Source organism: Balaenoptera borealis (assembly GCF_965194805.1).
Source record: "Balaenoptera borealis genome assembly, chromosome: 4".
In the NCBI taxonomy this organism is placed as follows: domain Eukaryota; kingdom Metazoa; phylum Chordata; class Mammalia; order Artiodactyla; family Balaenopteridae; genus Balaenoptera; species Balaenoptera borealis.
The window spans coordinates 41,168,474-41,190,050 of NC_138861.1; the positions used below are offsets into that span (position 1 = coordinate 41,168,474).

General features: G+C 33.1%; 1 protein-coding gene across 5 annotated transcripts in view; it reads right to left on the reverse strand.

Annotated features, from left to right (window-relative positions):
* Positions 1–21,577, reverse strand: part of LRBA (LPS responsive beige-like anchor protein) — a 735,668-nt gene that overhangs the window by 507,391 nt on the left and 206,700 nt on the right. For all 5 annotated transcript variants that reach the window (XM_082388949.1, XM_082388950.1, XM_082388948.1 and 2 more), the window contains exon 34: positions 16,779–16,840. In XM_082388949.1, coding sequence (XP_082245075.1) covers positions 16,779–16,840 — 62 coding nt within the window. The remainder of the gene's footprint in view (positions 1–16,778; positions 16,841–21,577) is intronic.

Genomic DNA, 21,577 nt, shown 5'->3' on the forward strand with positions numbered 1-21,577 from the left:
GTTTCTTTAAAAATCTGTTTTTAAACTTTTTCAGAAAAACATATTCTCCAGTCAACAATGATCTTTCAAATAACTTCCAAACTGGCATCAATATAGTCAAGATCTTTCACTAATCAATAAAGAAAGCTTGATTTCAATAAAGGTGACAAAAGTTGCTCTAACCCTTTCCAGCAACAAGCTCTCAACAGACGATCATCATTAAGCTTATATCAGGGCTTCACATTCAGGAGCTATATAAATGTGTCCTATTAGTACATGGTCAGTCTGTTTGGCAACTCCAGTTCTCCAGACATGTGGCAAATGCTGCCCTTTGAGGTCTGAAGTCAAGTCTTTAGGGAATCTCAAAGCCTGCACTGAAATTACAAGGAGTGTTCATTAGAGACTGCTGGAGAGGAAACATGAAAGACTTCCATTAAAACTATATAAAACAGCTACTTATTTTAAAAAGATTTTTAAACCATCTCATGTACTCAGCTACAATAAAAAGTATTTACCAACTGAATTATTTTTAAAAGCACTACTTTCAGGACATGGGTACATTCTTCATGCCTCCCATCCCCCACCTCAATACACCTAACATTCCTTTTATAGGGATCATCAAGTCAAGCTTTTGGTGTCCTGGGAGAGAATAAAACTACCTTATACCTCTAAACTCTTTCTACAGATGACTGTAAACATATATAAAATGAAGGTAATTTTAGAGACAAAGTTTTGTTTTCTAATATTAATTTTGAATAATACATACTGTTACTTAAACTCAGCCAGACATACATATGTGTTTCTTTCTAGATGCCTCTTTTTTTTTTACTCAAAAAGGCTCCATTTCATTTTCACTCAATTTTAAACTAATAATCATAAAAAAGTTGTAAACACAAAATAATATAAATTACATACTAGTTAATCTATGAAATGGCATTTACCAGATAATATTATGGAAAATATATGAAGATTCAAATGTTTAAAATTAAAAGAAGAATGTCAATAAATTGACAGACAAGTGTTCAAAGAAATTTCATGTCTTTGCTATCTCAGGATTTTGAAAAACATAGTAAATATATTTTCTAATTAATAATTGTTGCCATTTTAAATTTCTAAATCTATAGACACTTTTTAACTTGAGAGTATAGTTATTTATTAAATTTGCAACAAAACAAATACTACTAGAGAATACTTCAGTAACAAATCTCTATAAAATGTTATATAAAATTCATTAGCTTGCCTCAGTCATTTCTTGAATTCACATATATGTTGGTTTCTGACAGCCTAATTCCAAAAAGCAATTACAACCTCCATCCATATGTAAAAAGATAACAGAAAGCAAGTACATTAAACCAGTTTAAAAGAATAAAAATCTAAAGAAAACAGATTACGAATGATTTATATGAATGCCTAGTGCTGAAGTTAATTACAAGTAACCCAATAAAATAGTGCCTTTATTATTGTACAGCAAGTAATAGCTCTAGATGAAAAAACCAGAACTCTTTCTGCTGACTTTTGCATGCCCAATCCCACAGCACACAACATTAAGAATTTAAAATGTAGTAAATAAGGCATATAGAAAACAGCAGTTTTTAACTAAAAGCAGAAAACTCCCCTGCTGTTTAACTATTTGGAGTCTCCCACTCTGAACAGTGACCACTGTAAACTGATACTATGTGCTCATTGAATAAATTCTTAATGTTAATACAAAGTGAGATTTAATTTCAGTATTCAAAATTTTACATCAAATGAAAAGTAAATAACTGTGAAATGTATTCATTAGAAGAAAATAAAGTATCATTTATGTTTATGCTATGAAATTATATTTTCAGAATCAAATTTTTCCAAACCTCATACTACATCTACCAATAAAGCTTTGGTCCTAATTTTACAGTATACTATCTAAGACACATACATTACGTGCTGCAGTAGCATGTTATAGTTGTCAACAGCCACAAGCTATAGCCAATCACAGTATGCTTAATGACTTTCCCAATGAAGAGGAATAAGACCTTTCAGTCCAGAATGATTCCATAATTCTTCCAAATATTTATCAATGTACCTAATGAGATATTAGTTGGTATAAACTTTAAGTTTAATGCAAAAGTCCTAAAACATGTTATGGATAAACATTACCATGTAGGTCATTTTGAACTACAACGTTAACTAAAACAGTGACATGAAATACCTGACACCCTGGTTTTGCTGCACAAATAATCAGTGGTGCATCTCTCTGGCAGTATTTTATTCATATCAATTTCATCTCCATTAGAAATATATGCAATATTAGCTTATTTTGCCCTTTTTTTTCTGGGTCAATAACTTTACAAATTAGAATTTGTCTCAACTACAGTAAAATTCTTTAAAGGTAGCGATGCCTGTCTCTTGGGGTTCTCAGCAGTACCTGACTCAATTTCCCTTATAACAAACATTCAAATGTTTGTTAAAGACACCATAATTTGGGGGCTTCCCTGGTGGCGCAGTGGTTGAGAATCTGCCTGCCAATGCGGGGGACACGGGTTCGAGCCCTGGTCTGGGAGGATCCCACATGCCGCGGAGCAACTAGGCTCGTGAGCCACAGCTGCTGAGCCTGCGCATCTGGAGCCTGTGCTCCGCAATGAGAGAGGCCGCGATGGTGAGAGGCCCGCGCACCGCGATGAAGAGTGGCCCCCGCTTGGCACAGCTGGGGAAGACCCTCGCACAGAAACGAAGACCCAACACAGCAAAAATAAATAAATAAATAAATAATAATAAAGACACCATAGTTTAACACTGTTAGGTGAAGGAGGGAGGAACATGGCACTAAGAACACTCACTAGACAGATTACTCACTTGTTGTGGCCGCTATAACAAATCATCACAAACTTGGTGGCTTAAATTACTAGAAGTATGTTCTCTCACAGTTCTGGAGGCCAGGAGTCCAAAATGAGTTTCACTGAGCCAAAATCAAAAGCTGCTCTTCTCCTGGAGGCTCTAGGGGAAAATCTGCTCCTTGCCTCTCCCAAGCTTCTAGTGGCTGTCAGCAGTCCTTGGCTTGTGACCACACTGCTCTCTGCTCCGTCATCATACTGCCTCCTCCTCTGGGTACCTATCTCTAATCTCCCTCTGACTCTCTGTCATAAGGATACATATAACAGCATGTAGGGCCCATCCAAATAACGCAGGAGTATCCCTCATGTCAAAATCCTTAACATAATCACACAAAGACCCTCTTTCCAAATAAGGTAACATTCATAGGTTCCAGAGATTTGACATGGATATCTTTTGGGGAGCCATTTTTCAGCCTATCATATTAGAGAAACCAAATTAAAGAACAGAAAGAGCTAGTTGAACAAAAGTGAACTTTACTACAAAGTTCAACAAAATTCAAAAGATTCAAAAGAAATAAAAGCATTTTTTAAAAATTAGTATACTGTGGCAAGAGTTGGAAAAGTTTTTAAGCAAGTTAACTTGTGCTACAAGTGTTGGTTCTAACAGTGATTGAGTTGTGATTGGTTTTGTTTTCAGTTCCAGAAATTCAGCTACCAGGCTACAAGAAACTCAAATCTGGGCAGCTGAGATAGAAGATACAGGTAACAGGCAGATATCATTAAGAACAACTCCTAATAATTAGCAGAAAAGCAATGACAGCACTGCCAAATGTCCAAATAAGTAAGGCAGCAATTCAGACTTGGTTAAGATACTAACAAGAATTAGAAAGCTTCTTTGTAAAAAACTTTCCCATTGTTTTACTTTCTCACTGCCAATGATCAAACTCCTTTTTTCTTCCTTAACTTACAATACCAGAAAAACAGAAACCTATGCTCACAAACTAAGCTACAAATTAGCGCTATAAAACAATAGTGAATCTTTTCAATACATATAAATAGGACACAACTCTGAAAGATTAAGCAAAGCTGTAAGCTTTCTTAGGTAAAGGAATAGACTATCTCCCCTCTGAAAAAAAGAACAATAAGAAACCAGACTTAAGTTTGCTCTCAATTATGTAGTATCTAATAATAAGAATAACATTACAAATCAACAGACTGAACAAGACAATTCCACTGTTTTAACTGAATGTCTAATGAAAACTTGAGATTCCAACAAAAATTTTTCAAAAATACATAATTATTATCAAAAAGAATGCCCTATGCATCCAGTATTTAGGATATTGGCATGCATTTTCATACTCACTATATGTAAAAGCACCTTGTGGAAAGGAAGATGTCAGAAGAATGTCAGAACAGATTCGGGTTTAGGCTGTTTGATTTTTCTGGTGAAATACCCAGAAAATGACATGATACATATAACACGTATGTCAAATACCTGAATGCTACTTACAAAGCAGCAGAGAAATAAATGTAAACTAAACTAAAATAAAATAGCTATTAGAGAGCTTTAAAATAAGGCAGTGGGGTGTGAATTTGATAAGACAGTAAACTACAGCTTCTCTTGGAAAGGAACTACAGAGACTCTTGTAGGAAAGTAAACTTGTTAGTACATACTGAAAGAGGTAAAAATCAACACAAAGGAAAAGGCCATTTCCCTAATTCAGGAATAAGCTGGATCAGAATTTCTGATTCTTTACGGAGACCTTTTTCAAATGATACCTCCTTTTGTCCCTGCCTGTCTCCCCGATTCTGACAGCACTCAGGGTGAGATTCATCATAATGATCAACTGTTAATGATGATGTATCTGGCCAGAAAAAAAAAAAAAAGGTTGATAATCAGTGACCTAGGTTAACTGTTATAAAAGCATTTCTCAAATATGGTAACACAGGAGGTGTGTTGAAAGTAATGCAGTATAAATAAAAAGCACTGAAATATACAGAAGACATCTTTAAGAAAATCATTGGAGTACTAATCCTGTACTGTCCCAAAATGACATCCATCTCACTTGTATTCAGGTATACTTTATTGACTTCCAAAGGAGTGATCACTATAGCTACCACAGGAAACAGTGGGATCACCTTTGGAAGCCTATGGAAAATATGAATATTAACCATTAACCTTGCCTACATGAAAATGGCCCAAAACTGCAAATTTATGGGATATCTCCTAGATCTAATAATGTATGGTTTGAGATGAAAACGGACTAGACTGGGCATATAATCACAGAAAGAAGAGAAAATAATGAAAGAGACACTGCAGAAAACAATGGTGGACTAAAGCAAAGATATGTAAAATCTAATTTCATGAAAAGAAAGTAAGAGGCACTAAAAATACTGAATAAAGAGAGGATTTTGTGTGCTGTTAAAAACACTTAGATTCAGAAACTAATAACTTTAATTTACAACCTACTTTGCTCCATGGACTGTTCTACATCCTTTTACATATATTATCTAATATAATCTTTATTACACCCATTTCACTCAATAAGAAACTGAGTCTCAAGCAAGTGAAGTGATCTGCCCATGGTCACAGAGTTAACAAGTGGTAGAGGGAAAAACATTTATTAAAATTCAAAAATCTATCATCACAGCATTTTCCTGACCTCAGTCTCTTCCTAAGATCCTTTCCAAAGTGACTTTTCCCTTTCTCCTTTTGTTACCCATGATGGAGACAACAGCCACCTCTACAAAGTCCATCTCCAGCAACTGAGGAAGTAACTACTAGAAAAACAAATAGCCTTCAGGCTTCTCATTCTTGCTTTATTCAGGCCTAAATCAAAGTGCAAACTTCAGGTTTTGTTAAAATTGTATGCATGCTTCTGGAAGCTCATATTATAAAATGGCAGCTTGACTAAAAACAGCTGCCTGACTAAAAGATGCATAACATATGGAATATATGGGCAACTACTTATATATAATAATTGTCCCTCCCTAAACTATACTGTGTTTTATATATATATATATGTATACATGATGCTATTATATTCTAACTGTACTAAAGTACTAAACTCAGTCAACTGAGGCAAATAGTGTAAACACTTTAAAATTGACAGCAAAACTTAAATCTAGATCCTAAGAACTCTGATTACTCTGCTTAAAAACTATTAAATTATATACTATTTATGAAAAAAAGTTATCAGAGATTTTGGTATAAAAACAAAGTCAATCTCAAGCTTTACACTTTTAACCTAGCTTTTTTGTAATACTTTAACTTCAGTGGATTAATTTGAAGTAATAGACAAAAAAGAAAAGACTAAGCAAAACCAAACAATAAGCAGTAAAAGCTGAGAAACACAGAAACCGAGCTATAATCATAATTATGTTAAAACCAAAGGAAAACACTATGCTTAGAATATTTCCATTCACGCATTCCCCTTTTCTTCTAACTCACAGCCTAATCCCAATTTAAAAAACCAGCTGTAAAACGGCGGGGTGCCAAATTAAAGCACACTTTATTTTCAGATGTCTCCATACTCATAGGCTGACTTCCTGTCAGGAAGAGTCCCATTTCTCTGAATACCCCAATCAGCAGGGAACTTTCAGAATTAAGTGCCAGTTGATATTACTTTGTTTTGCATCTACCACCCTTGAGAATAACGTTCAAAGATCTAGTTATATAGTCAGCATGGTACCATCCTTCTGACTAGACTGCCAAGCCACAGGGTGTACTGCCAGTTCCACAAAATTTACCTTAAAAGGTTGTGTTTTCTAAATCCTAGTGCGCTAGTGAATCAACAGGATGCCTGTATTTCAGAATAAATCCTACGCTAAAGTTAAATTATGCTTCTCTTTGGTTACAAAGCACTTTAAATTAATACTGGAAAGGTCTGCATCCAGGTTCAAATAAAGATCAATTCATGTTCACTAATCCATCAAGTTAAATATTTTATTTTTTAAAACTGAAATACAATAATTCAGTCTGATTTATTTTGTTAATGTTTTTGCTATTGTTTAAAGACAAATGATTCCACCTTATAAAAGCAAGTTATAAAAATCTGAATCAAGTAAAACTATAAATTTTTTTTCCATATTAGCATAAAGTGCAGTTATTAAGCTGGTTTCAAATGCTTCACAACTGTTAGTGCATTTAAGATGTTCATGATCGGTTAATATAGCTTGAATCTTAAACTACCCTCTCCAACTCCCACAGACTTCCCATCATGCTTCTTCAAAGGTCTCTAGTTCCTTCTCATACATAAGGTCAAATATTTTGATTGCACACAAAATTAAGTTAATTCTGAACACTTCAATACAGAGCACCTATGCTCACAGCCTTTGTACATTATAAGGACAAAGCATTCACAGCAGCTCTAAGATAAAAATAGGTGATTGTACTGCAAGCCTACTTTTTTGAACCCAATGTTAATCATTACCATATTGATTCTCATCCATTCGCAATCAAAAGGCCATAAGCACTGACAATAACAAATCAGAGACAATCAATTTACATTGATTGTAAATACTAATTTTCTATAAATATATTCTAAGGATGAGGAGTAAAGGCATCCAAAATAAAATAAAAGGAGAGGTAACACTGAGAAAAGGTTGAAATATTAAATTATACTGATCCTAGTTGGACCATGCTACATATAACCTGGTCTTAAAGAATCCAATTGCCCCTAAAGTCCCATTTACATTGGAAAAAGGAAGGCTGGTTACAAAGAAAGTTGAATGATTTATTGACAGCATATCAAAGTATAAATTTAAACATTTAATACACTTTGCAAATTTGTTGCCATGCAAGCACTTTTAGCAATCTTTCTACTCAGATATAGATTTGTCTCTTTTAAGAAACCTCCACATACAAGGTGCTAAAATATTTGGGTAAACATCATTTTTAAGAGCCAGAGATTCAACATTTGTCATATTCCCTTTGTTAACAGAAGCTGTGGTGCCTGAAATGAACGCTGAGTTATTTGAAGCTAGTGACTTAAACGTGATAGAAATAATTCTACAGAAAGAGGAAAATCTACATGCACAAAGTGATTTCTTCATAAGAGGTCATCAGTTGAGACTGTTTTAACAGGTCCTTTTGCGACTCTTTTAACGGATCTTTTTGAGACCCAAAGCTGATCAGGTGAAAGGGATTTAATATGTATCATTTTCTTACTTTAAAACATTTAAGTAAGCATAGGGTAAGAGTTCAGAATTAGGGTTTGAAGCCTCTATATAAGGGCTAAATTGCCTTTCAGATTAAGATAAAATTTAATAGAAGAAATAAAAGTATTAAATAGAATGGTGTCTGTTCCTTAACTAAAATAAATACTTTTTAATGAATCAAAAACTCAAGAATCAATTTTAAAGGGAACTTTACTTAAATAAGGTAAATATATTGATTTATTCAACAAATATCTATTAAATGATTATTTTATTATAATCTGACACTAATAAACAATGTAGACAAAATGGACAATAAGAAATGGCTTCCTGACTTCAAGGAGTTTTCAATCTAACAAAAGAAACAAAACTTATCATACAGCGTAAGTAGGAAAATAGCTCTTATGTGTATAAATTTAACTCTTCTTTAGCACTTATCTCTGTAAATTTAACTCTAAGATGGAGTTCTCTAAGTTGGTGTATTCACAACTTATAATCCAATGTTGGGGGCATCTAAGCAAAGAAATGAAGATTAATAAGAGTTAATAGGATTTAGAACTATTTTTATTCTAATTTATAGTAAAAGCAAAAAACCCACACATTAAATGAGTTTTGTTATTACACAACATATGCACAGAACGATTTTTATATGTTCTTATGCCAAAAATATCTGTACATGTCAAAGATAGAGTTCTTCAGACCATATCAGAAGAAGAGTAAATTCCTCTCCCATCTATTAATTTAATGAATCTTCCTAAATATACCTGGGTGAATTTGCTACCAGCATTCCATTCTCCCTCACTTCTCAGGGTTAAGGATCATCAACATAGATTTTTGTTGTCTACTAACTTTAGGAAATGCCTTATATACAAATTATATTTTTAAAAAAATTAAAACATAAAAACACTACAGATTTTAGCGAAAACCCCTGGACTTAGGCATCAGAGTCATTTCATGACTATTAATTCTTTAACCCAATTAACCTCTTTAATAATGACTTCATATTTTTATTATGTCTAGGTCTTGATTGCAAGCTATCTCAAATCCTAATTGTTTGAATGGATAAATGGATGACCTAAGAAGAGCAACAGCCACTGTATAATTTAGCTGTGTAACTATAAACTATCACTAAATCTTTTTTTTTTATTTTTTATTTTTTATTTATTTTTGGCTGTGTTGGGTCTTCGTTTCTGTGCGAGGGCTTTCTCTAGTTGTGGCAAGCGGGGGCCACTCTTCATTGTGGTGCACAGGCCTTTCACTGTCGCGGCCTCTCTTGTTGCAGGGCACAGGCTCCAGACGCGCAGGCTCAGTAGTTGTGGCTCACGGGCCCAGGTGCTCCACGGCATGTGGGATCTTCCCAGACCAGGGCTCGAACCCGTGTCCCCTGCATTGGCAGGCAGATTCTCAACCACTGCGCCACCAGGGAAGCCCTCACTAAATCTTTATTCTATTAAAAATTGTTAAAATTTTATTGCTAAAATTTTACTTATTTATTTGACAAATACTGAAAATTTCTTTCACCAGACACTGTATCATATAACAGTCACATACAGATTAATTTCATTTTATTTGGACCTTTTGCACCTCTTTATTAAGTGCATAACGAAGTTCGATTTTACAAATGGGTCTCTAACGATGTATGTAATATCCCACTAATATAAAATATACTCTGACCCTGGTTTCTAGACTTTATACCAGACACTTAAACACGATTACAGAGCATAAACTGCCACAATATTGACTAAAAATGTAATGGGATTCACTCAACCAATGTAGGAAATAGCTATATAATCAATTGATGTCAAAATATTTGAATTTATTCTTAAGCTTGGATTAGTTCTACATAAATATTGTAAAAATACATATATGTGTGTGTAAAAATACACACACACACACACACACACACACACACACACACACTCCTGGTTAAACTTAAGTTGTTCTAGAAAGAATACCAAATCTTACTATAATCAGTTCTGAACATCTATCCCTTCAGAAACAACATGTAAATCGAGTCCAAATTACCTACAAAGGAGAGAGAACAGGTAATTGAGATAATTCTTGAATGAAGTAAAAATAATCACAGTGTTTCATGAAAAATACAGCTGTACTTTTGCAAATCTACTGATTTTCTGTAATCACTGTGATTGGAGAAGCAGAGAAAACCAGAAGCAGAATACAAGAAGAGGCATTTCCTGCATTATTCACTGTCTCAACACTGATGCTTTTCCTAAAGTATATTTTACAAAAATTATCCATACACACTATGGCCATAAAAAGCATTTTGTGATCAAATATACTAATATTATTCTCATAACAGATTCAACAGTACACTTTATTTTATATATATATATTTTATACACATACACACACATACACACGTGTATTGACTAAAGGTCTTGAGGAGCCCTCCAGTAAAGATCCTAATTAAATTTAAATGAACATTTTCCAAGCTTATTTACCACTGTGTGCTTTTCTCACAGAACATCCATTTTCATCACACAGTACACACTAGGATTTGCTGTACTGGAAATTTTGGACAGTGAGAACTGATCAAACAAGTAGCCGGCTACCACAAATCTAACCAAGGAAAATTATAGGTACAGCAAAGAGTAGAGGAAATGCTTTAAGAACTTTAATATCTATTGATCTCGATGAAATTATTAAAAAACATAGATGGAACCCAGAAAAAAATTTTTGACTGAAAGGCAAAGGAGCCTGAAATGATCTATTCATGAACAGAAATAAAATTAGAGTTAAATTAAACAGGGATTAATAAATACATTTTTATGCTCCATTCCTAATTCTACTCCCTGCCCCTATTATTTGCTTCTATTTCTCTTAAAGTCCTCATAAAAATTCTATGCTGTATTACAATTATTTATCTCTCTTACTAGATTAAAAGGAGAGAATTATCTTAAAATCATTCAGTACATGTCTGCTATATAAAAAAAGAAATACCACAAGCAGGCATACTAAGGAGGACTCAGGGCAAATAAACTGACACAAAGCTCTGTATAAGAGATAGCATTTGAACTGAGCCTGACAGACAGTGAAAACAAAAACTTAGAAGTGTTTTTTTAGAAGTATAGTTTATGGCCTCATAATACTGCTGCATAAAAGCTCCATACCATAAGATTTCCTTATAGGTAAAAAAAAAATGCATAAGGAAGTTAAGAAGACATTTATATTTCCAATGAGCAATTTAAACTCAAAATTCTTATTTTGTGATTAGCAAAAGATAACCCTATGTTTTACTGACTCAATTATTTCTTTTTAAAAACCACACAATTTTCTTAATATTAGAGAGTGAGTTTTAGTTTAAAAGGTTGACGTGTACCCTACATACAGCACACTCTGAGGAGCTAAGCACCACAGTTAAATGAAGTAAATCTCCATTTATATTAAGTTCTACAATAAGTAAAACACATGCACAGTAACAGAAATCAAATCAGTAGCAACTTGAGGTGATACGGGTAGGGATTGATTACAGAAGCACAGGGAACTTTCCGGATTGAAATGGGTGCTACATGGTTGTGTATATGTCTAAATGCATTGAACTGTACCCTTAAGATATTGTATATAGGGCTTCCCTGGTGGTGCAGTGGTTGAGAATCTGCCTGCTGATGCAGGGGACACAGGTTCGAGCCCTGGTCTGGGAAGATCCCACATGCCGCGGAGCAACTAGGCCCGTGAGCCACAATTACTGAGCCTGCACATCTGGAGCCTGTGCTCCGCAACAAGAGAGGCCGCGGTAGTGAGAGGCCCGCGCACTGCGATGAAGAGTGGCCCCCACTTGCCGCAACTAGAGAAAGCCCTTGCACAGAAACGAAGACCCAACACAGCCATAAATAAATAAATAAATAAAAATTTTTTAAAAAGATACTGTATATATACTGTTGTATATAATATTGTAAAATATTACATATATATTGTATACTAATTATGCTTCAATAACTTTGATTTTTTAAAAAGAAGTAAATCTGATTAAGCCAAAGGAAAATGAAAAAAGTAAGACTCTTATTTATAAAGGAACATGTCTACAATATTTGGCAATGACAAAATAGCTGACAATAAAAATGAACAATACACACTTAATAACACACAAAAGAATGAGGATGTTTCATAATAAAAAGGACCAAAAGGTAAAAGCCCAAAATACAGTGTTTATGATCAATGTTACCATTCATTTATTAATTGTACAATTATATAAATATTTGGTTGAATAGTAATTATGCTGAATGTTGGAGATACAATAGAAAACAAAATACTGTGCTCACCTTTAAGAAACTTAAAGTCTAACGGGAAAGAAAAAAAAATAATAGACAATTTAAATGAAGAATGAAATTACTATAAGGTGGATCAGTGAGTGCTTAGGATGTATACCTCACCTAGGCTTAGAGTTGTGGGGAAGAGAGGAGTCAAAGAAAGCTTTCCAGAGGAGATTGCAATTTAGCTGGGAGTTGAATTATTTATTTATTCCATAAATATTCACTGAGCAGCCATCAGATGCCAGGGACTGTGCTGGGTACTAGGCACACTTCACAGTTTACCTAGTATACTAGGTATATGAAACAGAAATAGCTGTAACCTTCATAGAACCTAGAGTAGAGAGAGGGAGACTGGCAATACAAAAGTAGCAAACTAGCACAGGCATAGTTAAAATTTGTGATATGATGAGTGCTAAGATGAAGACACGCAAAAAAGATACCAACTATAGATATGATCTGAGAAGAGGATAATTAAGCTGAGTTCGGAGTGATGAGAAGAAGCCAACAATTAGACTCACCAAATTTGAAGGAGGGAAATTATAGGGAAAGAAAAAGCCTACGCCAAGACACAAAATTATGATGGCACATTTGGGTAACTTTAAATAGTTCACATAGCTTGAGAACAGTTACAAAAACAAAGGGATAAGAAATGAGGTCAAAACAGTAAGAGAGGCCTAATAATGAAAGATGCCTTTGTGCCATGGTATAGAGCTGGTTTGCTTTCCCCCACCTGTCTCGGGTTTTTGTTTTTGTTTTTAATTATCTACTTTACCCAAAATACTCATCACAACTATAAAAGGAAAAGCTCATGAAATAAAAAGCCAAGAGCAATAACATTAATGTCACATATTTAGAAGGAATAAACTCAAAAGGGAGAAGAAAACAGGAATTAGAAAAAAGAAATTAGAGGAGAGTGATGGAAAAGAGGAACACTTTACTATGAAGATTCAGGAAAAAATTCAAATGGCAATAATTCAAACATGAAACAGACATTAAAGAATCATATGAATGGTGATAACTGGTTCTTATTATGAACATTATAGTTTTAAAACTAATAATTCAGAGATATAGAAAGAAATGACCAAACCTTTTCTTATTACCTTCATGCAAAGGAAATATTTCCCAAAATAGCAACAATCTACATATTTTGATGAAAAATGTATTAAAGAAAAATCAGACTAACACTATTTTTAAATTAACTTTTACTGCTAATTAATTACTCACACAGGATGCCAGGTCAGACTACATGGTGCTTCTAGTTTTTCTATATACTCTATGCATTTCTGATAAATGGGAAAAGAATAGATGACCTGGCAGAAGGCTCAGACAATAATATGTGATTTACAGGACATGAATGCAGCTACCATAAGATTTATCTGACAGCCCTCTCTGATAGTGGACTGCTGAGTATCCGATGGAATGATTTCTAGTCTAGAAAGTCTACTACTGAGTAGCCATACACATTATTTATTTATTAGATGTTTTGGGTTGAAACCATTTTTAAATGACGCACTTCACAATGCACAGTCATAAATTTAGCTTTAAACCCAAGAAGGGAGGTAGTGTTATTGGACTGTATGTCAGACTGAATTAGGATGAGCAACACAACACTTTTATAAAGTGGCCTTGAATACAATGTCAATTCCTTCAAAAATGATATTAATGTCAAATGAGCAGGATACAAACACTTTACACAATGCTGGAGTAATATTACTTGAAATATTTATTTAACATTTTCTTTAAATTCATATGGATTTCTACAAGGTTTATACACATACACAACAAATATTGGGCAAAAATAAGTTACATGCTTCTGAAAAACTGAATCTGAAATATAATTAAGAAGTTGTTCAATTATTTTCTGTGCATCAGAGAATATACAGTTTCCTGAAGAGTGTATACAGTCTTATTTTAAAGAAGTAAAGAAGACTTAAATCAGGTTTTGAAGCTTAAATAGCTCTTGAATTATTTTCAGTATAGGAATAAACATAACTTAATAAACCATAAGTATATATATATAACTTTACTCAAAAATAATATGCTAAATATTTTAAGAAAGATTTTCAACTCTAAATAATAACATTTTGTCTTAAAATGTTAAAATTTAAATGGGATAAAATATGAAACGGTATCTAATCAACCTATTAATGAATGAGTGGATATTGAAAAATATAATCCTAGCTGAAGCTTTAACAAAATATATAGTGATCTACTTGGTCTTAATGACAGCAAACCAAATGTGATCATTTCCTCATTTCTTAAATTCAGGCTCTAAACTCTCTTCTGTAATAAAATACGGCAGATTTAAACACTTTGTTAAGAAGAATACAAAAAAAAAAATAAGTTTTGAATGGATTCAAGAAAAATAATCAGAACATGGCTGATTGTCATGAAATTAACATCAACTAATTTGTAAAGTTTTAAATCAAATTTGCAGATGTTAAGTTCATAAGCATATCCCATTATTTATGTGATTAAAATGGAGTTTTTGACCTGATCTTTCGATCTTTGGCACTCAATCCACTACATCTCTTCTTTAAAAAATTGATTAAAATTTTAGCAAGATGCTAGCCTTTTACTTCCCAACCTATCTCAGACTAAAACAAATTATCAGTCAAGCTCAAGCCATAGCCACCCAATATCTGCAAAATGTCGACTTCAAATTCAATTTCATCTCTCTTAAGCTTTCACATAGAAAAAGACAGTTCACTTTTTAACAAAATAAATCACTTTTGTGATTGCCAATCTGACCTCTTTGAATTAGGAAAATTCAAAGTGAAAAATGTAATTATCACCCCAGAACAATCTGTATACATCTGGAGCTAATTCTGGCTTCATTTTTCACGTCATTTTTTGCACTGTGCTACATCTTATAGAGATGCCGTGGAACTTTTGGAGAACCCATAAAAAATGTTAAGAACTCCAAATAAACCGATAATGTGTTTTATTTAAACAAAACTTTGAGATGATCTGACTTTTGCAACTTACTCTAAGTGATCTTCATATTCCCATTTGATTGGAATAGTATTAAACAGCACTGTGACATACATGACAAATAGGTATCTTAAAACATGTCATTCTTTATCTTTTCAGCTTCTAACATTCCACTGTGTAATATACTATATTTAAAACAGCTTTCATGTATCAAGAATACATTAAACTCTTCTAACCTAGAAAGTGAAACTTCATTATCAAACTTCACTTATGAAACAATTATATCACTATAAACAATAAGTTCATACTGCTGTGAGTATACATATAAAACTGTAAGCAAATGCTTCTTAAAGTAAGGGTAATTTCACGTGAGTATAAGAATGGTATATGGCAATTTCCATTCAAGAAATAAACAACCAATTATTTCAAATCAGATTACTAAATGGGAAATTTCATCCAGTCAGTTTTTAAAGGAATGGGAGTTTTCTAAAGTAGATAATTAACTTAAAAATATGACTCTCACTAAATCTAAGAATAATAAGCCCACTACAAACATAACTACTCTTCACAAGTTCATTATAAAAATCCATTAGATGTAATCTCTAGAAGTAATTGTTCTTATTGCATTTTATTGACAATGCATAGTATTGATTTTTCACACCTTCTATGATTCTTTAATTTGTATTCATGAAATGTCCATCAGCACAGTCTAAATAAATATGGCAATATAGGCACTACAATGAATAAATCGATGAAAAGAAACATTAATTTTGCATTATCCTTATTCGTCAGGCAAGTAAACCAGGAGAGTTTTAAATGAAGGTCAAAGGTTTTGAAATGGGTCAGAACCCTTGACCTCTAGACCAATACTCTTCCTATTAAAAAAGGCTATTTTAAACTTTTAAGTAGGGGAATTTACTACCAGCAAGATATCATTTTTAAAAGACTACAAAAAAAAACTCTCAATAAAAACATTCATCTGTTTAACTGCTAAAGGGAAAAGAAAATATCACAGGATACATGATTTTTACATAAGTTTAAAAAAAAAATCATTAAAGTTTACCACATGGGGTATAAGGTTTCTGAACAATGAAAGTAATCTCGCTTTTAGGAATTTATTCACTACATCTTATTATGATGGCTGCCATATTTTTGTTGATGTTTTCCCAAATCTACTAGGTATGTCAAAAATAATTAGCAATGACAAGAATTCAAAATTATTTATCACTCATTTTATAACCTCTGCACAAAAGGGAAGTAAACCCATTATTCCCATGGGAGTCAGAGTGGCACTCCACGAGGTATAGAAATAAATCTGTTTCTGTAACCTTAATATGCAAGGCAAAGAAATTTAGCCATCTCAAGACCATTTGATCTGGACATTTTTAAATGTGGCTCGAAAAACCTCTATTTCTCATTCATCTATCCTATTTCTCTCAGCACTCACTTCGAAATAAACTGTTAGCAACAAACACAAGAAGTAACCCTTTTGCAATACAAATAAATTATTTTAAAACTGCAAACACAAAACTACTGTAGCAAAAATTTCTAATCAATTTTAACTTTCTTGCAAAATGAATTCACTTGAGAATTTACTTTTAATTCAACATTTATTCTTGTCACTCACCTGAGAACACAGTAGCATAACCAATTCCACAACTGAACTACTAGACTTCATGCAAACCAGACCTATATCAAAGAGAATTTTTTTTTAAATTACAAAGTAAAAAACAAGGGATTTATTTCTTACACAACTTTGTCCAAATTGGTTTTAAAATAAAATTTAACTTCTTGCTAAGAACCAAACCTATACATATTTGATCATATGTGTAAACAAAACATTCTGTAATTACTTTAAACTTGGCATCAAAACCACCACAATTTTTTGTAGCCAATTTCATTTCAGCTTTCAAATTACTAAAACATTTATTACAACTTCATATATAATGACATTTCACAATACTCATAGAAATGTGCACAACATATGCCATATTGACCAATATCACCTAAATTTTGTTTTGGAGAGAGTTGATTGTTATACATGCAGAGAAGGGAAATGGCTCCCTGACCTTTGCTTTCTCCACCACACTCTCTCCCTTCAACCCTCTAGCTATCAATCAAGTTTCCATTTTGTTTCATGGCAGCAGACATCCCAAACACTCTTATTAGTACCTTGACCTGTGACCTCACTCTAAACCTTAACAGAAGTGCAAGCCGTTGTCTGTTATATATTCTTGATTTTTTATAAATAAATGCATTTATATTTTCTCTTTTATGTTTCATTTGGGTTCACCAAAAATATCTCAGGAAGGAAGTTTTATATAGATAATAACTATCTGAAGAATTCTTTAGTTTTGATTAACAGTAAGATATAAAGTAACTACTTTAAAGAACATTCAAAGAACATTTTATAACCAGTATCTTAAAAAAGCAATGCCAATAATTAAAAGCACTAAATTACTAAATTACACTAGTAATAATTAGAAAAATTAAAAATTTTTATTCTGTATTTTTCTAAGCAAACGTAAGCCTAAGTTCAAAGTAAACTAAGTATAACAACTAAAATAATTCCTCATGGCCCTCACACACCCCACAGAATTACCTAATTTCTTTCTCCACATTAAAGTTCTTGTGGGCATCCTATCCCATCCTATTCCCTTTCTTTAATCTTCTTGCTCTGTAGTTCTTTCTCTTTCCCTCTTTTAGTCATGATGCCTCATACCTGCTGACGGCACATGTTGGCATTCTGTAGCCTTACAAATAGTATTCAAGTTAAACAGGTTGTTCACCCCCTTCACTTTTTAGAAAAGTCAGAACCATTTTTCTCCATGTCTGAAAAAATGTGTAACATAGAAATGATGGTAACAGTGTCAGCACTGGCACGAAAATTAGCTACAGAACATCTACATGTTGCATTAAGCAAACAGGCCATTAACTAGACTAAATTGTTGTTTCTATAGAGCTAAGATGACCATACCTCCTCAGGCTAATGCCAAGGCTGAAAGGAAGGGCACAGCAATACTCCATCTCTTATTGCTGGTGTAGCCTTTGTTGGTCTGAAAACCTGTCACTTTTCATAAAATGTTACCTAACTACAGGAAGTTCCATATATTTCAACTTCAAAAGCCACTACTTGCAGCAAGTAAATTCGGGTCTTTCTACAACTAGGACATTATTCCTTACTGCTTGATTCTAGAGGAACCAGAATTCCTACCACCTTTCCTTTTCTGGCAAAGCATTTGGGCCCTGATCTGGCTCAGCCTTTTATATCCACTCAGATAATGAACAATAATGATTAAAAGGGCCTTGGGCCGTCCAAAGTTAGAAAGATTTCTAGATGTTCCTTTGTCTCTCTACAGCATATTGTAGGATAGTTCAATACTCGTACTTTCAAAAAAGTACTTATTTCAGTCTTATTTCTCAATAATAAAGATTAGAAAACCAGAGGAAGGTTGATACAACCACTGATCAGTGGGTTGAGTGTTCAAGGACAGTAAGATGTCAAATAACATTTTATAGTTTGATTAGAACAATTCATGTGTTTTTTGGAGTGAGGTTTCATAGATCTGTAAAGCATGGGTAGGGGGCGAAGGTGGATTTTAAATGAGAAAGGGCTTCAGAAGACAAAAAAAGAGCTTATATTAGACCTCTAATACTAAGCTTCCTGCCTAAAGGGCATCAATACTGCAAACAAAAATATATAACCTTGGGAATAAATAAACAGGAAATAATCCCAATAAGGGACTTGATATCAGATTACACAACTTAATCACATCTCTCTATGACCTAAATTGTTTTGTGACACTGGTTGCATGGATGAAAAAGCAAGAAATGACTTATAAATCAGTAAATCTGTCTTCAGATCTACATTCAGACTCTAAGGATTACCCAAAGGAAGGCCTTAAAACAACACTTGGAGTGAAGTTGTTAAGTTGTTACAGAAGCATCAATTTTCATTTTACACACACAAATCCTATTATTGTCCCACTTAGCAGAAAGTGAACAAGGTACTGTAGGCTCAGAGATCTGACTAGCCTCATAATCTGACCCTTGGGTTCAGTTTTCTTGGTTTTACCTTTGATTGATTTTTCAACAATATGGAATTTTAGTCTCCTCAAAAAAGACAAACTGAAAATGCCAAAGCCAAGAGGTTTATACTCTTCTGATGTTTCACAACCAAAGACCACTTCAATTTCTCCACCAGAGACTATTTATCCCACCTCTATTACCACTGTTTTTCCATACTATTAAACTCAGAAGTATTAAATGGCTTACCAGATATTAAGCTATCAACATCTGAACGCACTGAGATACCTAAACTCTCAAGTGTACCATGAAAAATGGTCATGACCATTTACTGTCTGGAACACAAGAACCCTGTTTTTTGTTTTATTTATTTATCTTAAGTCACCTTAAATAATTTACAAAAAGATAAAGCGATGGTGTAAACATTATTATAAGTTTCAGTAAGAATTTAAGCATAATAAACTCAATTATTTTCCCTGTTTTCCAGGTTTTGAAAGTATTTGTCTATAATTTGGATATAATTAACTGCTCCTCATGACTCTATAAACATGATATTCATCTTAAAAATACTGATTCTAAATTTCAAATAAAATTCTAATAGGTGCAACTTTATCATTAATTCTGGTCCTTCTTCTTGAACTAGCATCATCAAATGCAATACTTTGAAAAGTTGGATTATTCAAAATTTTGTTGTAGAGAGAACAGCCATTTTCTTTCCTCTCGAATTCCAAAATATTTTCTTCTTTAGATTATAAACACCATTTAGAATGATTAATCAACTGAATTTTTTCATTTCTATATGAACTTTTCCTTCCAATTGTCTTCATGCATATATACCTGCTTTAGTATCTATTCACTTAGAACTGCGCCAAGTAAATTGTGGTGCACAGTCATCATGAACGATGGATGAACACTGTCACACGCCTTTTTAGCAAAATGAGATGTTCCAAGTTCTTGTCACAAAACATTGTATAAATTTTGTAGAATGAAGTCCTTCCTCCTATTGAATGACATGATGCTGAGAAAACCAATTTCCTTTTTGTCCACAGAAATATGCTGTGCATTAATGAAGTCCTGATTTGATAAAAATTATGAGTACTACTCCCTGTCTCTTCAAATTCACCCACAGTTGGTCTAGTAATTATAAAATGTCTTCTCCTGTCAATTTTTTTCACCTCACCATTATGGGCAGAAAATAAAAAATTCTGAATTCTTAACTATATTCAGTGAAAGCTAAAAATAAGACCACAAAGATGGTATCCACAGACTTCTTTTATACCAATATTTCTCAACCTTTTTTGAGGAGCCTAAGGAACATTTCAGACCATTTTTTCTTAACTGTGCCCCCATGAAATTTTAATGCTAAAGATAAACTGTACAGATGTACTGTTGTCCATCAGAAGGTCAAAAACCACTGTAATGTCTAAGATACTTTTGCCCTCCCCAAATACCAGTTTTTGATCCCCCTGAGAAAACAAATTTGTATCTTCTTAAAATACAATGCAATACTTTGGCCAACACAGTAAGAAAACTGAGGGTGATCCAAGAGTGATGATTTGTTTTCCTAGTGCACCATGATTCTAGGGGCAATTCCAGTATTCTTGTTTTCTTATTATTTTAGTCCTTAGCATAGCTAGAAATAACTGATGAGTAATGATAATTAGCAAAATGTTTTAAGATATAGGAAAATTAAGATCACAAAGACCTCAAAATGAACCTTAGATTTATAAAAAGTGTCCAATGAAATCACTTAAGGTAATTGTCAGATAAAACAAACTTTTTAAAAAAGTAATCGTCTCTTTGTTTTTGGAAGACTTCTTTTAAAAAATAAAAGTAATAAAACATCAATTCTTACAACGGGTTATAACTACTTGAAAAAGGGGGTTAATATCACTAAAATTGAGCCAATCAGAAAATATGTGACTTTAGGCATGATGTAACATCAAGTATTACATCTAATTAAACTTTTAAATTAAACTTCAAGCCATCAGAAAATACACAGAATAGAGAAACTGTTAAATAACATCACCAAGAATAGCCACAGAGTGCCAAAATGTATAACATTCTACAGAACCACCAACCATATTTCTTCAATGAGTCAATAACATGAAAACAGAGGAAGAATAGAGGGAAACTATTTGACATTAACATGGACTTAAGAGACATATCAAATGCAATAAAATTGACTTTGGATCTTAATTGGAAGAAAATCAATATAAAAAAATCTTTTGAATATGGGCTGAGTATTACAGAATTATTATTAATATTATTAGGTATAATAGCAATTATGATTATGTAAGAAAACATCTTTTTTATATGAATTATGAATTATTTAGGGGTGAAACAACGTGATGTCTGGGATTGATTGAAACACTAAAGCAAAACAAAGGGAGGTGGATA